This window comes from Acanthopagrus latus, chromosome 13 (genome assembly GCF_904848185.1).
Source record: "Acanthopagrus latus isolate v.2019 chromosome 13, fAcaLat1.1, whole genome shotgun sequence".
Lineage (NCBI taxonomy): Eukaryota > Metazoa > Chordata > Actinopteri > Spariformes > Sparidae > Acanthopagrus > Acanthopagrus latus.
In genome coordinates this window covers 14,668,728-14,687,276 of record NC_051051.1, presented here as the reverse complement: position 1 = coordinate 14,687,276, position 18,549 = coordinate 14,668,728, and the positions used below count along the sequence as shown (strand labels likewise).

The window sequence follows — 18,549 nt, the reverse complement described above, 5'->3', positions numbered from 1 at the left end:
AGCATTGAAAAGCTATTAAACCACCATTTTTTAGCTGAAGAGGAAGGTTGATGTGGCGTGTCCCTGATTGTAATAAATGTGTGCCATCCAATATAATAACAGAGATAGGTTAAAATAAGTAAATACCTTGGGTGTGCATTACACATTGCATAGTAAGTGGCTGTATGTAAAGAAGCAGTGAGTCAGTGAGAAATTAATTTATGGTGTATTCTATTATGATCACTTGAGAGGATGGTACATCCTGGAACTGGATCTGATCTGACCCCAAAGACAAACAGACAGCACATTGCTTCTTTTTTGCAAATTCATTACTATAAGGATGCTACAGATGTGTTACTATTTTCTCTCAAGTCAGACAAAAGCAAGGCAAGGCAAGTTTATTTGGATAGCACAATTCAGACACAAGGCAACTCAAAGAGCTTTACAGGCGCATACAAATTACATTACAAAATTTCATTTAAAAGACATTACAAATTACAGACATAGACATACCTCAGATCAAACCACACAGCATAAACCATACAGATTAAATCACACAGGCTAAACCACACAGATTAAACCACACAGATCAAACCACACAGTGTAAGGAAAAGGAAAAAGGCTACATACTTTCTATCCCTATACAAATCTGTACGTATACTGTTCTCTTCATAAATGGTTTCTTTTATACTATCAAACCTACAGTAAATAGTATTGTCTCATAGTTGGTTGCACCATTTAAACTATGTAAACTATGTAAGTTCTAACACGAGTGTGTACTAGTTTCACACCAGTAGGGGCCGACATGCTGCCTTGCTTCACTAAGGACACGTCACTACACTACAGCGGCAAGGTAAGGAACCAAATTTGATTGACAGACGAAGAACCAATCGGAATTACGTGAGATTAGTATTGACTGACGTTCAACCAATAAACACTCGAAGTGGCGTGGTTTGGGGCGGGTCTAAGTCACGGCGAAGGTTCTGTGAGAATAGTGTATGAGTAACAGGAGCAAAGCGGGTGAGTCTTTCAGAACATCAAATATTAAAGCTTTAAGCTTATTTAGGAGCGATGTTTTTATTTGAGGGTGTTGTCCTGCTGCCAGTCGTGAAGGAGTCATTGATGCTTTCTAAATAAATCAGAAAAGGAGCGCTGGCTCAGGGTGTTAATTTCATACCAGCTAGCTCGTTAGCCTCGCTAGCTAGCTACTTACACACTTTTAACCTATGGAAGCAGCATCAACAGTAGCCGGCCTGATGCTGACTAGCTGGAAGATGCTGTCTAGTTTATCACAACACTTGCATTCAGTGTGAATGTGCACTGGGTGCGTGTTAATAGCTAGTTAATAAATATTAGCTGCTGTTCATTCCCTTGCCCTGTGATGTTGGAAAGGTTGGTTTACTGTCAGTACTTGCAGGGCTCAGTGCCTTCAAAGTTAGCATTAATTAGAGCTCTTGGAGGAATGTTGTTTTCGCTTAGTACGACCATGCGAAATCTGAAGAAAGACGAGCATAAATCCTTGCAGAAGTTTTCCAGTGTGGGTGCTTCCTGGTTCCTGACGCCACATCTTAGTGCGTGGCCTTATCTGGTTGGGCTGGACATGGAAGTTGACTCTTAACAGTTGGGAGACTGTGATTTTTTTCTTTTTTTCTTCTTCCCCCTGAGTGTCTGTCTTGCTTAAAACGCGTTATTGAATAAAGTATTATCTTATCATTATTTAGATTTTTTTTTTCTAAAACTGCAACGTATATTAGGCAGTGTAGGGCTTATCTCCTCCTGTTTGTACCTCACAGTCCTTGTCTTCCTCTCATCAGGTAGTACGGTGAGCTGTCCCTAAACTCGCCAAAATGACCAAGCTGGGCTTCCTGCGTTTGTCCTATGAGAAACAGGACACACTGCTGAAGCTGCTCATCCTGTCCATGGCCGCTGTCCTCTGTGAGTCCACCCCTTCGCATACACAATGCATTGCCTTCCTAATACTATATACACGCCGAACGCATTGATCCATGTCCCTTTCCTTCCCTCTTCAGCCTTCTCCACCAGACTCTTTTCCGTCTTGAGGTTTGAAAGTGTCATCCACGAGTTCGATCCGTAAGTGCTTCTCCTCTTGTGGCTATTCTCAAGCGCTGTTAAAAGACTTCGCTCTCCAAAGCAATGCCTCACCCCTCGCCTTCATCTCACCTTCAGGTACTTCAACTACCGTACGACCCGCTTCCTGGCAGAAGAAGGATTTTACAAGTTCCACAACTGGTTTGATGACAGGGCATGGTATCCTCTTGGGAGGATCATTGGTGGCACCATTTATCCAGGTAGGAGTTAGAGGAAGAATGATTAGAGAACTGTGCAAGTAGATGAGTGTGAGGATACAAGAAGAGAAATGTCAGTGTGCCTCATGTATACAGCCCGACTTTATCGGCCCTAACGCACCTTTTGTCTCGTCTATCTCTGCTCTTTCTCTCAACAGGACTGATGATCACCTCTGCCGTCCTGTACCACGTCCTACACTTTTTTCACATCACCATTGACATCCGTAATGTCTGCGTCTTCCTGGCTCCATTGTTCAGCTCTTTTACTGCCATAGTGACCTACCACTTCACTAAGGAGCTGAAGGTAAAGCACATGCTGTGCACATGCAAGGTTTCGCACTATAAAAGTTGTAGTAGCCAATGGGGGGGTCGATGTTGTGGCCTGGCGCGTGTTGGCAGTCAGATGTCTTTTTTGATGGGACCCAGTGCTGGCTTCAGATGTTGGGCTGGTGTGCTTTCCAACCATGGCATGTTTATGACATATGTTATGACAATTGATTTGCCGCCCCTATAACTGTAGGCAGAAAACAATGTAAAAAATTAAGCCTTGGATGATAAGCATATCTCCCAAATCAATACTGTCACCATAGTTTGATGCTAATTTGATTCAGAATCTCGATTGAAAAGTGATTCTAGATTGAATGACTAGAACTGTTTTTTTCTTTGTCTTTTGCTCCAGTTGACTGCGTGTCAAACCATTCACTGGTGTCCTCGGTCCACTGAAATACAATAAGAAACTTATCTGCTTAATTAAACAGTTTGTTACTGTCAGACAGGCATTTAACTGAGGGGGTTTTCAACAGGCTTCTGTTAGATATTTGTTGGGTCTCAAACCCAGTCTGAGATGACCCTGATGACAGCATCAGGGTGACTTTCAGTCTCAAATATGTTCCCTTCAGTGCGACAGAAAAAGGGATTGTACAACTGATTTGAGTCATTGACTGATTTAGAATGTTGTGCACAAAGTTTAATATACCCCGCTGCAACTAAATAATGTTTGTCTGTGTAGGATGCAGGTGCAGGCCTCCTGGCTGCTGCCATGATTGCAGTGGTGCCTGGTTACATCTCTCGTTCTGTCGCCGGCTCCTATGATAACGAAGGTATACCCCTGATCTGCACAATGATGTCATTTAAAGGAAATATCATTAAATGGATTGTTAATGGAATGCCCCCCTTGTCTTACTCAGGCATTGCCATCTTCTGCATGCTGCTGACATATTACATGTGGATTAAGGCTGTCAAAACAGGCTCTGTGTACTGGTCATCCATATGTGCACTGGCCTACTTCTACATGGTAAGGAGATTTAAAAGAGTACATGTTTTACGGAATTACTTGTGAGTTTACAGAGGTCCTTATGAGGTGTTTTTTGTGTATCTAGGTTTCCTCCTGGGGTGGCTACGTGTTCCTGATCAACCTTATCCCCCTCCACGTCCTGGTCCTGATGCTCACAGGACGATTCTCCCACCGCATCTACGTGGCTTACTGCACAGTTTACTGCCTGGGCACCATCCTGTCCATGCAGATCTCTTTTGTTGGTTTCCAGGTAAGGTGAAAAAGCACTGCTAACAGACAAATTGTCCAGAAAAGATTAAAGAAAAACTAATGATGCATTCATTTTTGAAATTCTGTGTTTTTAAAATAACAATTTGAATGCTTTTTTGGTGATATTTCAATCATACAAATTTAAGAAACAACCATTGATATAACCTCTGCTCACATGAATTAAAAAAAATGTTTTAAGTACTGCTTCAAAAGCCTTTTTAGCCACAATACAACTACCTATCAATGAGAAGAGGTTTTAGCAGTACCTACATAGCCTTACAAAAGTGATTGTTTGATAATCTGTGCATCCCTAGAAAAAAAATTTGTCACGGTCAAAATTAGATGTGCAACATTTAGTTGAGTAGTAGACTAGACTTGTCTGTCTGAAGAAAACAGTTTTCCAGCTATTTTGATAATCCATTAATGGTTTTAGTCATTTTTCAAGCCAAAATGTTGCTGGTTCCAGCTTCTTAAATGTGAGGATTTGATGCTTTTCTTTGTCATTAAGTTTAGGCTCTGGGACATGTGATGAATAGTTTTTTTTAAATGATTTAAAGACTAAGTGATTATTCCATCAATGTCGCAGCAGAATAACAGAAAATGAAAATAATCCTTAGTTGTAGCCCTAGTCAAAAAATCATCAAGGCTAAAGAAGATACAACAGTCAGTGTCTTGTATTAAACTCTGCTCTGCTACACATTGTTCACCTGCCATTCTGTTGTATCCCAGCCGGTCCAGTCATCAGAGCACATGGCAGCCTTTGGTGTGTTTGGCTTGTGCCAGATTCATGCCTTTGTTGACTACCTGCGCAGCAAGCTCAATGCTCAGCAGTTTGAGGTGCTGTTCAAGAGTGTCATCTCCCTGGTGGGCTTCATCCTGCTGTCTGTGGGCACCGTCCTCATGCTGACAGGTAAGATGCACCAGCAGAAATCTTCTTCTTTCCGTTTGTGAGGAACTGATTTGAAGTTCCCTTTCTTTGGACTGTCACTTACCAAAAGTGTATTTCCCTCAGGTAAAATCTCTCCATGGACTGGTCGTTTCTACTCTCTGCTGGACCCCTCCTATGCGAAGAACAACATTCCCATCATCGCCTCTGTCTCTGAGCATCAGCCCACGACCTGGTCCTCATACTACTTTGATCTTCAGCTGCTGGTCTTCATGTTCCCAGGCAAGTGCACACTCAGCAGAAACACACAGTAACAAGAGGTTTATACTGTGATGATGCAGATTTTTTTTTTTTTTTTGTGCAAATGAAGCACACAGCTCAGCGTATCCTTGTTGAGATTGTGACTGACTGGTGCCTTTCCTCTCCTCGCAGTCGGTCTTTACTACTGTTTCAACAACCTTTCGGATGCCAGGATCTTCATCATCATGTATGGAGTCACCAGCATGTACTTCTCAGCTGTCATGGTATGTCCTGTATAGAGCTATATGTTCATCTCGGATGTCTCCGGGGAAAGCAGTTGATCTGTTTGCTTTTGGGGTTTGTCACATTTCAACAGCAATAAACCTACAGAAGTAAATGGAAAAACACGATTTTTTATATTTGGAAAGTGAAACTTTGTACATCACATGGGTCAATGTTTCTTGCCTCCTCAGGTGCGTCTGATGTTGGTTCTGGCTCCAGTCATGTGCATCCTGTCAGGCATTGGCGTGTCCCAGGTTCTCACCACTTACATGAAGAATTTGGACGTCAGCCGGCCAGACAAGAAGAGCAAGAAGCAGCAGGACTCTACCTACCCAATCAAAAATGAGGTAGGAGGTCAGAGAGAGTGCTGTTACAGTGTTTACATATGGTCATGACAAATACATTTAGTGCCGCCTTTGTTCTAGTGCTGTCTACACTGGTAGAAATTCCCTCAATTACTTTACTTTAGTATTTCAATTTCATGCTCCGATTTACTTCTACCTCATTGTATTTCAGAGGAAAATATTGTCCTTTTCAATGCAACATTTATTTTCAGATAAGGATTTTACATTTTAAAAAAAGATTATGTATATAAGCTTTACAAATGTATATGTATAAGGAATTTTTACATTGGCTCCAACATTCTGCTCGTGGGGCCCCTTTTTTTAAAAGCTGTGTCTAGTTTGGCTCCTTGTCACCTCATGCATGCTTTTTAGTTTTCCGCCAAAGAGACTTTTGCTCTCTAAATGTCTAAGATGGTTTGATTCACTTTTACATTAATTACCAAAGAGGCAAATTATCCAAAGTAGAATTTAGCCTCCAAAATGAACATACATCTGTGTATTATTTATAGTATTTGTTTATTTTTAATCTAAAACATTTTTGATTTAAGTAGTCAGAATAAAAGCTCTCTGATGGTCCCAATGACTGAAGGGTGAAACCTAGTGACATCCTGTGTATATTCCTACCAGGTTGCCAGTGGGATGATTCTGGTCATGGCCTTCTTCCTCATTACGTACACCTTCCACTCTACCTGGGTGACCAGCGAAGCCTACTCCTCTCCCTCAATTGTCTTATCGGCCCGTGGAGGTGACGGCAGCCGCATCATCTTTGACGACTTCAGAGAGGCCTACTACTGGCTCCGCCACAACACTCCTGAGGTCAGTCAAACCCAAAGAAATGCAGAATAAGTAAAGTAGTTCTTAAATATGGTTCTGAGTGATCTGAAGACAGATTGTTGCCTCCATTCAATTAAGTGAGATTTTATTTTGTGTTTCCAGGATGCCAAAGTCATGTCGTGGTGGGATTATGGCTATCAGATAACTGCCATGGCGAATCGAACCATTTTAGTGGACAACAACACGTGGAACAACACGCACATCTCCAGAGTTGGACAGGTGAGGCGGGGACCTTTGGGCCAGGGTGATCATGTTGCTAAAGTGCTGCTGTAACGACTGGGTTGTTGTTGTTTGTTCCGTAGGCCATGGCATCCACAGAAGAGAGGGCCTATGAGATCATGAGGGAGCTGGATGTCAGTTATGTCCTGGTCATCTTTGGAGGCCTGACGGGCTATTCTTCAGATGGTACGTCCCAACTCTCAGTAGAGGGAGTTTAGAAATGTTACAGATTAGGGGCCACCTCTGTAATTTTGTTTATCTTTGTCCTCATTACAGACATCAATAAGTTCCTGTGGATGGTCCGTATTGGGGGCAGCACAGACACAGGCAAGCACATCAAGGAGCATGACTACTACACCCCTACTGGAGAGTTCAGAGTGGACCGTGAGGGCTCACCTGTCCTGCTCAACTGTCTTATGTACAAGATGTGCTACTACCGCTTCGGCCAGGTCTACACAGAGGCCAGTAAGTGACTCCACAGCTTAGTGTGATCTGTATCCTCACGTATAATGCGTTTACTTCAACTTCAGCCTTTTGTACTGTATGTATTCTGATGATTTTATAATGTCCTTTGCAGAGCGCCCACCTGGTTATGACCGAGTGAGGAACGCTGAGATTGGGAACAAAGACTTCGAGCTGGATGTGTTGGAGGAGGCCTACACAACAGAGCACTGGCTGGTTAGGATATACAAGGTAAAATGTTAACTTATCCTTAACCCTGTTCCATGAGAAGTCATATCAGTCACAGGATTGTTTGAAAAATGGTTTACTGCTTGAGATCTTCAGAAACGTATGGCTTTCATTTAAAATCAGACCGGTGTGGTGATAGAATAAGTCTTTCCATTTGACTTGATGAACTAAGACTTGTGTTCGATTTAATTTTTTTTAGGTCAAAGATCTGGACAACCGGGGTCTTTCAAGGACATAAAACCTTCAGACAGCAGTGGAAAAGAGCCTTTTAGCGCACAGCACTGAACACCTTCCCCTGTGGTCTGCAGATGAGTGTGGGGGAAAAAAAAAGAGTACTTTTTATACTTTTGTTTAGGGGAAGAAAATTGCATCGAAGAGATTTTTTTTTCTTTTTTTTGTGGATGATTTTCATTTTGTTTATTTTGTTATAATGAAATGTCTCATCTGGGATCAGAGGGAGCTGGTGTCAAAACGTCCAGTCTGATATCAGGAAGTTGAATTTTCCATGAAGCGGTCACAAGAAAACAGTGTTCATTTGAGAGCGCTTTGGATTTTTACGATGTGGTCAATTAAAGTGGGGTTAAATGTGAACAAATGATGGTCTGTCCTTCTTTCCTCACAAAATACATAATTTGACAAGGGGCTTTTAGGGGAAATCTGATAAATGGTATGAATAAAACCATACAAATTTATAAGAATATAGACCAAGAACCTTCATAATGAAGGTAAAGTAGATTCCAGTATATTTGATGATTTGCCTCATGCTCACCACACTAGTTGATCAGATTTAGTCATTGTATTCCTAATATGAACTTTATTTATGTGATGTTAGTAGATCTTAGTACTTAAAGTGACTAGTGTCACACGTGCAGTATGTAGGTGATATTAGAGCCTGACTGATATCTGTCTGTATATTTACACAGAAAAACATCCTTGGGGTGATTTAAAAGTACTTCATTTCCACCTAAGTTTAGTTTCAGTGCACTCATTTAAAAACAAAAGGTTGTTCATCTTTAAAATATCCCAGCTGTTCAATGTTTGTCACATGCACTAATCAGAGTTGAGGGACAACTGTAAAATAAAAATTTATGTATATCAGCCAATATAGCCATATCAAAATCATGAAGTGCCCCAATATCAGCCTCAGATTGCATATTGATAAAATACAGTACGAAAGCATTTTAAGATATGGTAGTATTTTTTTATTGTCGTGCAATTGGCTTAATATTAAAATGAGTGTTAGAGGAAAGTATATACATTCAGAACAGAAAAGAGTAACCAAACAAATTTAATCTCCCCTGCAAAGAAAAAAATGATAGAACACTAATGTCTTTTCTGTGATACATTCAGATTAGTAAAACCATTTGATATAAAGTGTCCATTAGATTTTTTTTTTTTCTTTGTTTGTTTTAAAAACAGCAAACAGTGCTCCTCACAGTCCTGGCTGGTCTGGGAGATCTTCCATAAGAGCAGGATTTTTTCTACAGATGTAGGCATTAGGACTGTCATCCAGCTTCACCAGCTCAGCCAGAGATGACACACAGGGATCGTGGTCGAGGAGCATCGTGGGTAGGCGGGAGGATTTGCGCTCGATGCGGCAGGAACGGCGCACTGGTGTCAGAAACTTCAGATCTTTGATGTTGCTCTTTCTCCTGGATGTGCTCCTGCTGACATCCTCTGTGATTGTCTTCTTGACACTGAACAAGGGATATTTATAAAAATTATGTTACATAAATTACTTTGCATCTACTCAATTCATGATTTAGTAAATAATTTCATAATGAAAGTGTATTTTTTTTTAAAAACTACTGCATATAACTTTGATGGACTCACCTTTGCAGGAATGGTGTGGTCTTCACACTGTACTTCACTACTGAGGCATCCTCCATCTCTGGTGTGGTCTCCATCACACACTCGTCATCACTTTCTACTGCTTCATCATCATCATCATCATCATCCATCTCCTCTCCCTGATCAGCATTTTCTTGTACTTCATCCTTCACTTGCTCAACCTTTGGCCTTTCGCTGACATCCTCGGACATTTTATTCTTCAGCTCCTCTTTTTCACATTCATCCTTTGGCTTGCCATCCATCAATTCAACATCACTGCACACATCTGTCACCTGTGAATGTTCTAATGGAAACAAAAATGACAGGAGTGCTGGTGTGAACAGAATATCTCTATTCATTGCAACAAAAGGCAGTTAGAATTATTATTTTTCCTTAGACAAGAAATGCCAGTGTCCTGATTAGGGCTGTAACATTTAGTTGATTATTTAATTGAAACAACATTAGGTGACAGCCACATTTAAAACTGATTTAACCAAATGTTTGACAAAAATGTCAAACATTTCCTGGTTGGAGCCCTTTTTTTTTTTTAAGAAAACCCTAACTGCACTGAATTCATCATATCATCAATCATAGTGGACAGACATAACTGAACGTACCATTGTTACAGCTTGAGGGAGTTGCCAGGGCGTCCAGAGCGTCACACAGATTCACAACAATCTGCCGAAATGAAAACAAAAAAGAGAACATGATCTATCACTGCAAAGGTAATATTCATTTAAAAAATGCCACAGAAGTCTGTTTCCTTACATCTTCAACTCCCTCCTGTGGGATAACAGGCAGAGCTGCATCAGAGTTCTCGAGCAGGTCCAGGGTAGTGTTCATGATCTCTGGAGTCTGGCCCTGTGTCGTCAGTTCTGCTCCCTGTGTAACTGCACAGAGAGCAGCAGCAGCAGAGTCAGGCTTGTGTGCTTGCCTACTTGGTTTGGGTTCAGGTTCAGGTTTGCACTGTGCAGCTGGCTGACACTGTGGTTTGAGGTCAGCTTTAGGTTTTGCACAGACTTTGGTTTTTGGGGGTGCTGCTGAGGTCATGGCTGGATTCTTCAAAGTTTTGCCCTTGGAAGCTAGCCAGTCAGCCAGTTTTGCTCTGCAGGGGAAACACAACAAACATTTGAAACATTTCTGATGCCCAGTAACATCCAGGCCAACATCAAGCATGTATGTATTAAAAGCACACAAGGGAAGCACACAAGTGTTACCTTCTTTCCTCAGCACTCTCCATGGTAAATCTGTACTGGCTGACGGCGCTTGTGACAGGAGGTTTGCTGACCTTCTTCTCTGCCAATGGGATCTTTGGCTTGGAGTTCTGGGTCCCACTTCTCTTAGTGAAAGCCACATTAGTGTTTCTGGTGCTGGTACTGGTGAGTGTTACAGGGACGGTTCTGGCAGGAGGGCGAGCAGAGTAAAATCCAGCAGGAGGACGGCTAGCGATAGCGGGCCTGGGCATCTGAGCAGGTCTATCCAACACCGACTTGGACCTCGTCTGTGTGGGTTTTTGTGTGCCATGTCCAGGAATGTCAGCGACAGAGTTTGACCTAATTTTTGTCACATGCCCAACCCTCTGGTTCTCTGTTTTGGGAGCTGATGGTCTGGGATCTGCCCCACCCAGGGTGGCACTTGACTTCCAAATGGATCCAATCTTTGACTGCACAATCTTGCCTTTGTACATGCCGGGGGCAGATTTCACCGATGGCACTGCAGCTGGTGGCTTCGGAGCTTCTGCAGCCATTTTCTTGTCTTTCACAGCCTTTTCTGTGAGGAAGCCCCGGCTATGCGTTTGTCGCTGCTGGACATCTGTAGCAACAGCTCCTTTCCCATCTCTCTGCACAGTCTTGACCTTTTTCAGAGCCTCACCAGATGTAACCCTCGTTTCTGCCCGTTTGGTCTTGGCCTTAAGGGCACCATTTTTTGCCACAGTATCTTCTTTTTCATTGCCTTTCAGTTGAAAGGGAACAGCGGCTGTTGTACCACTTTTGATGAAGGACTTGCTCCCATGCGCTGGCTGAGCATTTTCCTTGTTTCCCTAATGTAATTACAACAAAATGACAATTAGGTGGGCTGAATTTGGGGTAATAACGAGTTCTGAGTACAAAACAGTTACATGTCAACACAACAGGACACGCACTTCACTTGATAATGTTAACTTACTTTGTTGTGGTGCCGTCTTGAGACTGCAAAGTCCATTCTGAAGCCTCACCGAGGTACAATCTGGTTTCTGGAAGTCGAACAAATGACTGCAGTGAATAACTTATGCCAGTAGTCTTTCGTGCTAAATTTAAATATAATAAAGCAGTTTGACACTTTGTGTTGTTGAAAGACAAGCAGACATTCATATTAACACGCGTTGTCTTAAATCGATTGGTCTGGCCTAACAAACGTTAGCTGACATTGGGGATAAAAACAAATAAACGTTAGTGTTTGCGGGACGTTCACGTCAGCTGTATATAATGGGCGTTATTTCCGTTAAAGTGCGCTGACCTACTTTAGGTAAAGTCACAAATAAACCACAACTTACCCTGCTGCCGTAATGTGTTGCTCAAAACGAGAAGAGTGAACCAGCGACAACTCTGCAGCAACACACGTCTGTCTCCTCCTGCCTCTCTGTGGAAACGCCAACCGATTTGACTTGGCGCTGCTACGCTGCAATAGGTCCTGCTACTCTCGCGAGACAATAAATCAACCAATGGGGTGTCTCAAAATTAGAAGCGAGAAATGAAGGCGACTAGTAGCTGCATTCTGCGCTCCCTCTCGTGTCACCCTCTCCTCTGTTTGAATGTTTGAACCCAAATAGGATTCCTCTTCTACCGGTCCATGCACAGAGCCACACGCCCACCACAGACCTGACAGCCACTGTAAAAAACAACAAAAAAAACACGTCAAAACAGTGGTTAATTCTGAGGTTACAGTTACAGACAGGAAATATTGAATATGTATGTATGGTTGCATCAAGGAGCTATGACTGTACACACTATTGTTGAACACCTGGGTTCTATCTGTCAGTCATGACCTCCCCTGTGATAACTACATCTGGCACATGAAATCCAAATGTATGCGTTTCAGTGATTATGATAATAATGACAACAACAATACGCATGACAATGAACGCCTTTGTGTGTCATTTTTTACTTTTTAACTTCACAATAGGTTTTCAATAAGTCACAAGCATGGCATTCAACCTCTTGGCTTTGAACAGTGCGCAAAGCATTGTGGGGAAGAAACAAAGCGCGCGGTTTGATGCCTGTTGATGCATGTCATGCATGTTTTACAATGCATCAAGCCTAACACAATCTTACCAATAAGCTAGCCTTCAAAATAAAATCAGCATTACGGTTGGTTTTTTTTTTTATCGCGGACATTTAGGAACAACTGTACTGAGAATAACCGTTGATTGTTATGTGGGTCACGATATTGCATATGTTTATGACACTTGACGAGTTAACTTAACATGGCATGGTTGACACAAGGACGTTTTTATGGGCTTTTTAGTGTGATTAATAAAATGGGACATTTTGAGCGTATAATATTTTGAAAAAAACAAGTGGGTCTTTCAAATTGCTGTCAGGTAGTTACTTAATCGAAATATTTTATTTTGAAAGCAAAAAATCGGACGTTATCGCGTTATATAAATTGGCTTGACTGCTAACTAGCGTTAGCAACACAGTTGACTATCCTCGAAAGGATTTCCAAGCAGAATTAGTTCATGCTACAAATTTATGATGCAAAATCGCTGCGCCGTGCCGAACTGTACAAGTGGCAAATCCGAGCCACAGCCTCTCTTCAGGTTTCCGTATGACCAAGAAAGGTAACTGATGCTAACACTGGCGCTAAAGCGGACAGGAAGCTCCCTGATACACAGAACAGTTTGTTTCTTATTTGTAGGACCAGGCGTGCATTTTAAAAGCAAGGGCAACTCTGCCGAATGCTCGAAACTTTGCTTCTGCAACATGATATGTCTGAATTCCGCCTTTATTAAACCTGTTGAGAACATTTAAATGAGTGTTTGCCATAACACACGAACTTAACTCAAAAGTTTGACAAATTGACCTGCCCTTGCTTTCCTGCTAAACGTGATCTGTACACCCCCGGCCCGTCCTCGGACCTTTTGAGACATTATTGATGTGATTTTGGCAGAGCGGGGTGAAAAGATAAATGGATCATCTTGACCTTTTTGCACCATAGACATTCCTGCATGGCACAAGGGAACACGCACCGGTGTAATTCAAAACATAAGAACGACTGCATTAGATGTTCACTGGGCACTTGATGGAACTCAACCATAATGAAATGAATTTCATCTGTGCGTTTTTGTCCCCCCCCCCAAGTATTCGAAATGCTTTTTGTGTAAAATATTAGATAACTTGCACAGACTCTTTATCAAAACGGATTTTGTTCATTGGCTATACTGCTGATTAAGGGAATTAACTAGTTGATATACCAGCCATACTGCTACAAGCATCTGTGTTCATATGCAAGACTGTTCATTGTGTTTTGGGAGACATGCATTTGTATTTCAAACAAAAGAGAGTGACTTTATTTCTAACATGTCGGAACTGCTGTGCTGCATTAAAGATTAAAACTCGTGCAGCTGTCTGCTAGACGTGTGGTTTGTACCTGAATCATGATATCTTTATCTTTTTATTTAATGTTTTATTTTTATTTATTTTTTTGTTCACAATTAGATTCTCAACCATGTTAGAATAATTCCAGTTAGGAAATGTGTGCAGCGTGTTATGACAGGTTGTTCAAGTCACATAGCACCAGACCGTGACTGAACCTCAAGGCCATATTTTCTATTGACTTTTAAACTTGTTTATCATTTCGATTTTAACGTCTCCTCTCAGGTCTAAGAAGTGGGTGGAGAAGTGCCAGAGGCAGGATCTCGCAGACAAATTGCCAGACCAGTTGTACAGATACTACAGACTGTGTGGGAAACATTTCGAAACGTCTTCAATTCTTCGTGTGAGTGTGTGTTTTTCAAGTTGCGCGCATGTTTTTTTTTGTTTTGTTTTTTTAAATTGCAGAAGAAGGCGTGACCCAGAGTTTACAGCAACTGACAATCATCAAGTAAAATGTGCAACACACTGAATTCAAGCCAGTTTGTAGTGTAATGCAGAGGGAATGTGTAGGTTTTAATACAGATTCAACATTAGTAGTTTTTGATTCAGTCTGAATATGCTCTGACTCTGTTTCAGGACGCTCAGAGCACAGTGTTGAAGGATGATGCTGTACCGACTATCTTTGATGTGCACAGCCAACCTCAGAATGGGCAGGTGAAGCGTGGTAAAGAGGCGGTGGGTATAAAATGATCATAATTATTATGAATGAAAAAAATAATAATGGGACAATCATTGGAATAATTTGTTGTCTTTATGTAATCACCTTTTTGTACCAACTGTTTATATTTGTAGACCAAAGATGATAAAACGGAGAGTAAGGGCAGAAAGAGTAAGTATATTAACACACACAAATTCATTACGTGTCAATGAATCTCCCACCAAAAATGTGATTTTTATCTTGTGACTATTTCCCTTTTTAGAAATCAAAAAGTCTCAAGCGGAGACAGCTACGGAAGACGTCCAGGCACCCCCAGAGGAAGACGGGGTCAAAGAGTATCTCAGGTCATTATTTGAGGTCCTCGCGCTGTTGGGAGAGCAAAACATTCCCCCGACAGGGCCCGCTGAAAATAAACAGGATGGTCTTGGGTCCAGCACCTTTCAGGCGCTGTTAGAATACCGCATGAATAGTGGAGATGAAGTCCTTAAGGTGAAGTTCGATGAGAATAAGGAGTGCTGCTCCTCAGCTCAGCTCAATCAAATGATCGAGGTGTTTGAGAAATGCATCCACAGTAAGCTGGTGGAGGAAGTCAAACAAAATGGCTTTTTCTCATTACTGACTGACGATTTGGTGCAGATCTCAGGAGAGTGGTACCTCCCCGTCTTTCTCCGTTACGTGGACCAGGCTAACTGCCAGCAGGAGAGGTTCTTTGGATTGTTGTCCTTCGAAGGAGACGGAGAGACCTTAGCAGAGAAACTGCTGTCTGAACTGACTGACAAATGGGGCTTGGCTATGGAACAGTGTAGAGGTCAAGCCCATTCCTGCTCTGGGATACATCTTAGTAAAATAAAAACATTTGCTGCCAAACTGATTGAGAAGCACCCCATGGCAGTGCTCGCGTTAAGATCTACTCACACATTGAACGTGTCACTTGCAAACGGCATGGCTTTGTCAGGGGTTCAGCTCGTCATGTCAACCTTGAAAAAGATTCAGTCGTTCTTCAGCCAGTCGTCTGTACTGCAGCTGGAGCTGGAGCATGCCATTTCCATTTTCTACGCAGACAAAGAGGAGAAGGCCAAGGAACTGAAAACGACCTGTCAGACCAACTGGATCAGACGGCATGATGCATTCGAGGTGGCAGTGGAAATCCTAGAGGCATTGCTACTCTGTGTGGACAGCATACATGACAACGAGGACATGAGGTGGAACGATCAAGTCACACACAACGCTTTAGAGATTTCCAAAGCACTGGCTGATTTTGAGTTTGTCATGGCGCTGGTTGTCCTGAAAAACGTTACGACCCTGACACGAGCATTCGGAGAGAACGTGCAAGGGAACTCAGCCGACGCCTACTTTGCCGCGACCAGTCTGAAAGCTGTGTTGCACTCCCTGCAGGAAGTGTCGGACAACATCGACGTGTACAACGAGTTCTGGAACGACGAGGCCGTTAACCTAGCCGCAGCGATGGAGATCCCTGTGACGGTTCCCCGATCGTTCTTGAGAAAGCATCAGTCAGAGCCAGGAGCCGTTCAGCCGGAGAGTTACTACAAGGAGCACCTGTCTGTTCCCGTGGTGAACCATGTCATCAAAGAACTGAGCGAACTCTTCTGCGAGGACCACCTGAAGGCTCTGAGATGTCTGTCACTGATCCCCGCTGTCATAGAGCAGCACAAGTCTACCGAACCCGAGGAAGAGAGCATCCAAGTGTATAAAAACGACATCCCTAATGCGGGAACCCTGTCTGCCGAGCTGCACTGTTGGTGGGTTAAATATAGCAAAAAGGGCAAAGGCGAAACCTTTCCCTCCAACCTCCAGGAAACCCTGCAGCTGGCCGACGTGAAGTTCTTCCCAAACATGCTCGCGGTTCTGAGACTGATCGGCATCCTGCCCACCTTGGCTCTGGAGGACAGCTGTGATGTGGCGTACAAGCGCTTCCAGATGTACATGGAGAACACGCCTGACAGATTCAAATCGAAAAGTCTCGCCCTTTTGAACGTGAACTATGATGTTGGATACGATCTGGATGCAGTAGTGGAGGTCTACATGAAGACATACCCTGACAGGGCGGAGGCGTCATAGTCGGTTGTGAGACGGTAGCTAAGCTGACAGACAGATGATCCACAGCTTTGTCAATGAGTCATGCGGACTGAGTTATCTTGAAGGGATCAACATCCTCCTTTTTGTTTTGTTTTTTTACTATATAGCGTTCATATGGAAGTAGCTTCTCCTATTTTTTTTTTAATTAAATGTAGAATGTAAATGAAGCATGAACTGTAGTGCAAAGTAATATTGAGTAATAAATACCAGAAATTAATTTTGTTTTTGCTGTTTGTTCTTGGGTGTTCTTGTTGTGTTTTGGGTAAAGAACTGACTGCTTTAAACTTCCCAGGTTGGAAATGAGTCCTGATGCCTCGTATCTAAGGCCATTCGTTATTTACATTGTTGAAAATAAGTTGCAAATTGTTTTGTTTTACGAGAGTGAGTTAATTATGTAAGCTACCTTTTTACTCACACCCAATGCTGTGCTGACATTTAAACATAGTAGAAGTGAGACTAAGCTATAATTCCTTCCTGAATAAGTTAATAAAAAAGGTGGTGTCTTGGTTTCAGTGCTTCTTTGTCATCATTCTATCCTGTCTGTTTTGAAACACGGTCTACTACAAAACTCAATGCTGATGCTGTGATGCAAAATATGGATTTTTTTTTTTCAGCTGATACCAATAACTAGCACAGTGCCAATAAAATAATGGATAATTTCAGGTTTTAATATAATTATCAAGGCTAAGATGTTATGCGCAAAAGAGGGCTGATTTTCAATATACCATAGCTTTAACAAGATAAGACTATTTCTTTGTTCAGACAATGAAATATATTTTTACCTGCCCTGTTTATTAGCTATAATTTGATTATTGACAACTTTACATTTAGAGATGTATATTTATATTTCTATCTGGATTGAAACAGATTATTTTTTCTTCCAAGTGAGATTTAGAACAATGACTGGTTCAAAGTAAACATGACGATCAATGAGCACTATCTGGGCTGTGCCTAAAATATCTGTGTTAGAAATGTGAACTGACAATTAAATACTGAGTTCTATTTGAGTTGTTTTCTGTTACATGGTGAGTGGGAGATCAGGACGAAGCAGTGTGAGTAAGGCTCACAGTTATTGGGCAGCATGTGGATGATTATCCATCTTGCATGTGAGATATTATGTCTTTCTACGGAGTTAATGTTTATGACCAAAAAGCTGAGTCACTATCCGCTCAGAAACACAAACTTCCTGTACAGTGTTTAGTATCGGTGAAATGTGATATTATTATATTAAGTCTAGAAATAATCTGCAGTGGACAATATAAAGATTACTTTTACGGCCATGCCTCCAAGATCAAAGTTGCATTTTTGTAGTTGGTTTCCGGTTGCCATCCCTTTTCTTTAGGATGTTTGTCTTCACTTGAAAGGTTTTGTCAATTGCATTAACTTTCTATGAGTGAGAGGGGAGCCGCGATCAGCTGCTGTTTATCATCCATCTAATGAATAACTCAAAATATGCACCTTATAGGTTTTACAAATTGTTTTCTAGAATGTGGGTTCCTTAGCTTTCAAATTATTAAACTGATTGATTGTTGCTTGAATTTCCGCTGTAGACATTTTTAACGATCATAACAAGAAAACCACCGCTGTGATCAATAACACAGATGATTGCTATTCATCAGTCATCATGTGGTCCAGTTCCACGGCTCGGGAACAAAAAACGCTTTAGGCCATCTCCTCTATGTTCTCCATTTGTCATTGGAAGAGGGTAAAATTATTTATGTAGCACGTGTTTATACAAAGACATTTCTCCTCTAAAAACCTTTATATCTGAAAATTGTAATTACAAAAAGACATCTTTGACTATACACTTATTCCTCACAGGATGTTTTGAACAGTGTACTCATTGTTCTTTTCTGCAAAGGCACATGGTAGCATATATATAATTTAACAGATTGCACAAAAATACAAAAAAATACATATACAATGCAAAGATAGAGTAGTGCCAGATGAGAGAGAATCCAATATCTGTGTGCATTCAGGGTGTATATAAACATAGGAGGGCAACAC

General features: G+C 41.7%; 3 protein-coding genes across 3 annotated transcripts; 2 read left to right on the top strand and 1 right to left on the bottom strand.

The window, feature by feature from the left end:
• The first annotated feature begins 873 nt into the window (after positions 1 to 873).
• On the top strand, positions 874 to 7,914 carry stt3a (STT3 oligosaccharyltransferase complex catalytic subunit A). The gene is made up of 18 exons (XM_037120511.1): positions 874 to 999; positions 1,794 to 1,914; positions 2,010 to 2,070; positions 2,167 to 2,288; positions 2,444 to 2,589; positions 3,295 to 3,385; positions 3,473 to 3,579; positions 3,665 to 3,829; positions 4,558 to 4,738; positions 4,841 to 4,996; positions 5,147 to 5,238; positions 5,428 to 5,583; positions 6,208 to 6,396; positions 6,517 to 6,633; positions 6,717 to 6,819; positions 6,910 to 7,098; positions 7,211 to 7,326; positions 7,523 to 7,914. Exons 2-18 carry the CDS (start codon positions 1,827 to 1,829, stop codon positions 7,559 to 7,561), a joined length of 2,118 nt encoding a protein of 705 aa, XP_036976406.1. The 5' UTR covers positions 874 to 999; positions 1,794 to 1,826; the 3' UTR covers positions 7,562 to 7,914.
• Positions 7,915 to 8,502: 588 nt separating this feature from the next.
• Positions 8,503 to 11,958, bottom strand: si:ch211-266i6.3 (cytoskeleton-associated protein 2). The gene is made up of 7 exons (XM_037120513.1): positions 11,687 to 11,958; positions 11,320 to 11,386; positions 10,371 to 11,194; positions 9,922 to 10,258; positions 9,771 to 9,831; positions 9,157 to 9,457; positions 8,503 to 9,020 (listed from the first exon to the last, which is right to left on the bottom strand). The coding sequence occupies exons 2-7, from the start codon at positions 11,353 to 11,355 to the stop codon at positions 8,756 to 8,758; spliced, it is 1,824 nt and encodes a 607-aa protein (XP_036976408.1). The 5' UTR covers positions 11,356 to 11,386; positions 11,687 to 11,958; the 3' UTR covers positions 8,503 to 8,755.
• Positions 11,959 to 12,779: 821 nt separating this feature from the next.
• Positions 12,780 to 17,051, top strand: thap12a (THAP domain containing 12a). The gene is made up of 5 exons (XM_037120510.1): positions 12,780 to 12,973; positions 14,013 to 14,130; positions 14,364 to 14,462; positions 14,580 to 14,616; positions 14,708 to 17,051. The coding sequence occupies exons 1-5, from the start codon at positions 12,885 to 12,887 to the stop codon at positions 16,522 to 16,524; spliced, it is 2,160 nt and encodes a 719-aa protein (XP_036976405.1). The 5' UTR covers positions 12,780 to 12,884; the 3' UTR covers positions 16,525 to 17,051.
• Positions 17,052 to 18,549: the final 1,498 nt, after the last annotated feature.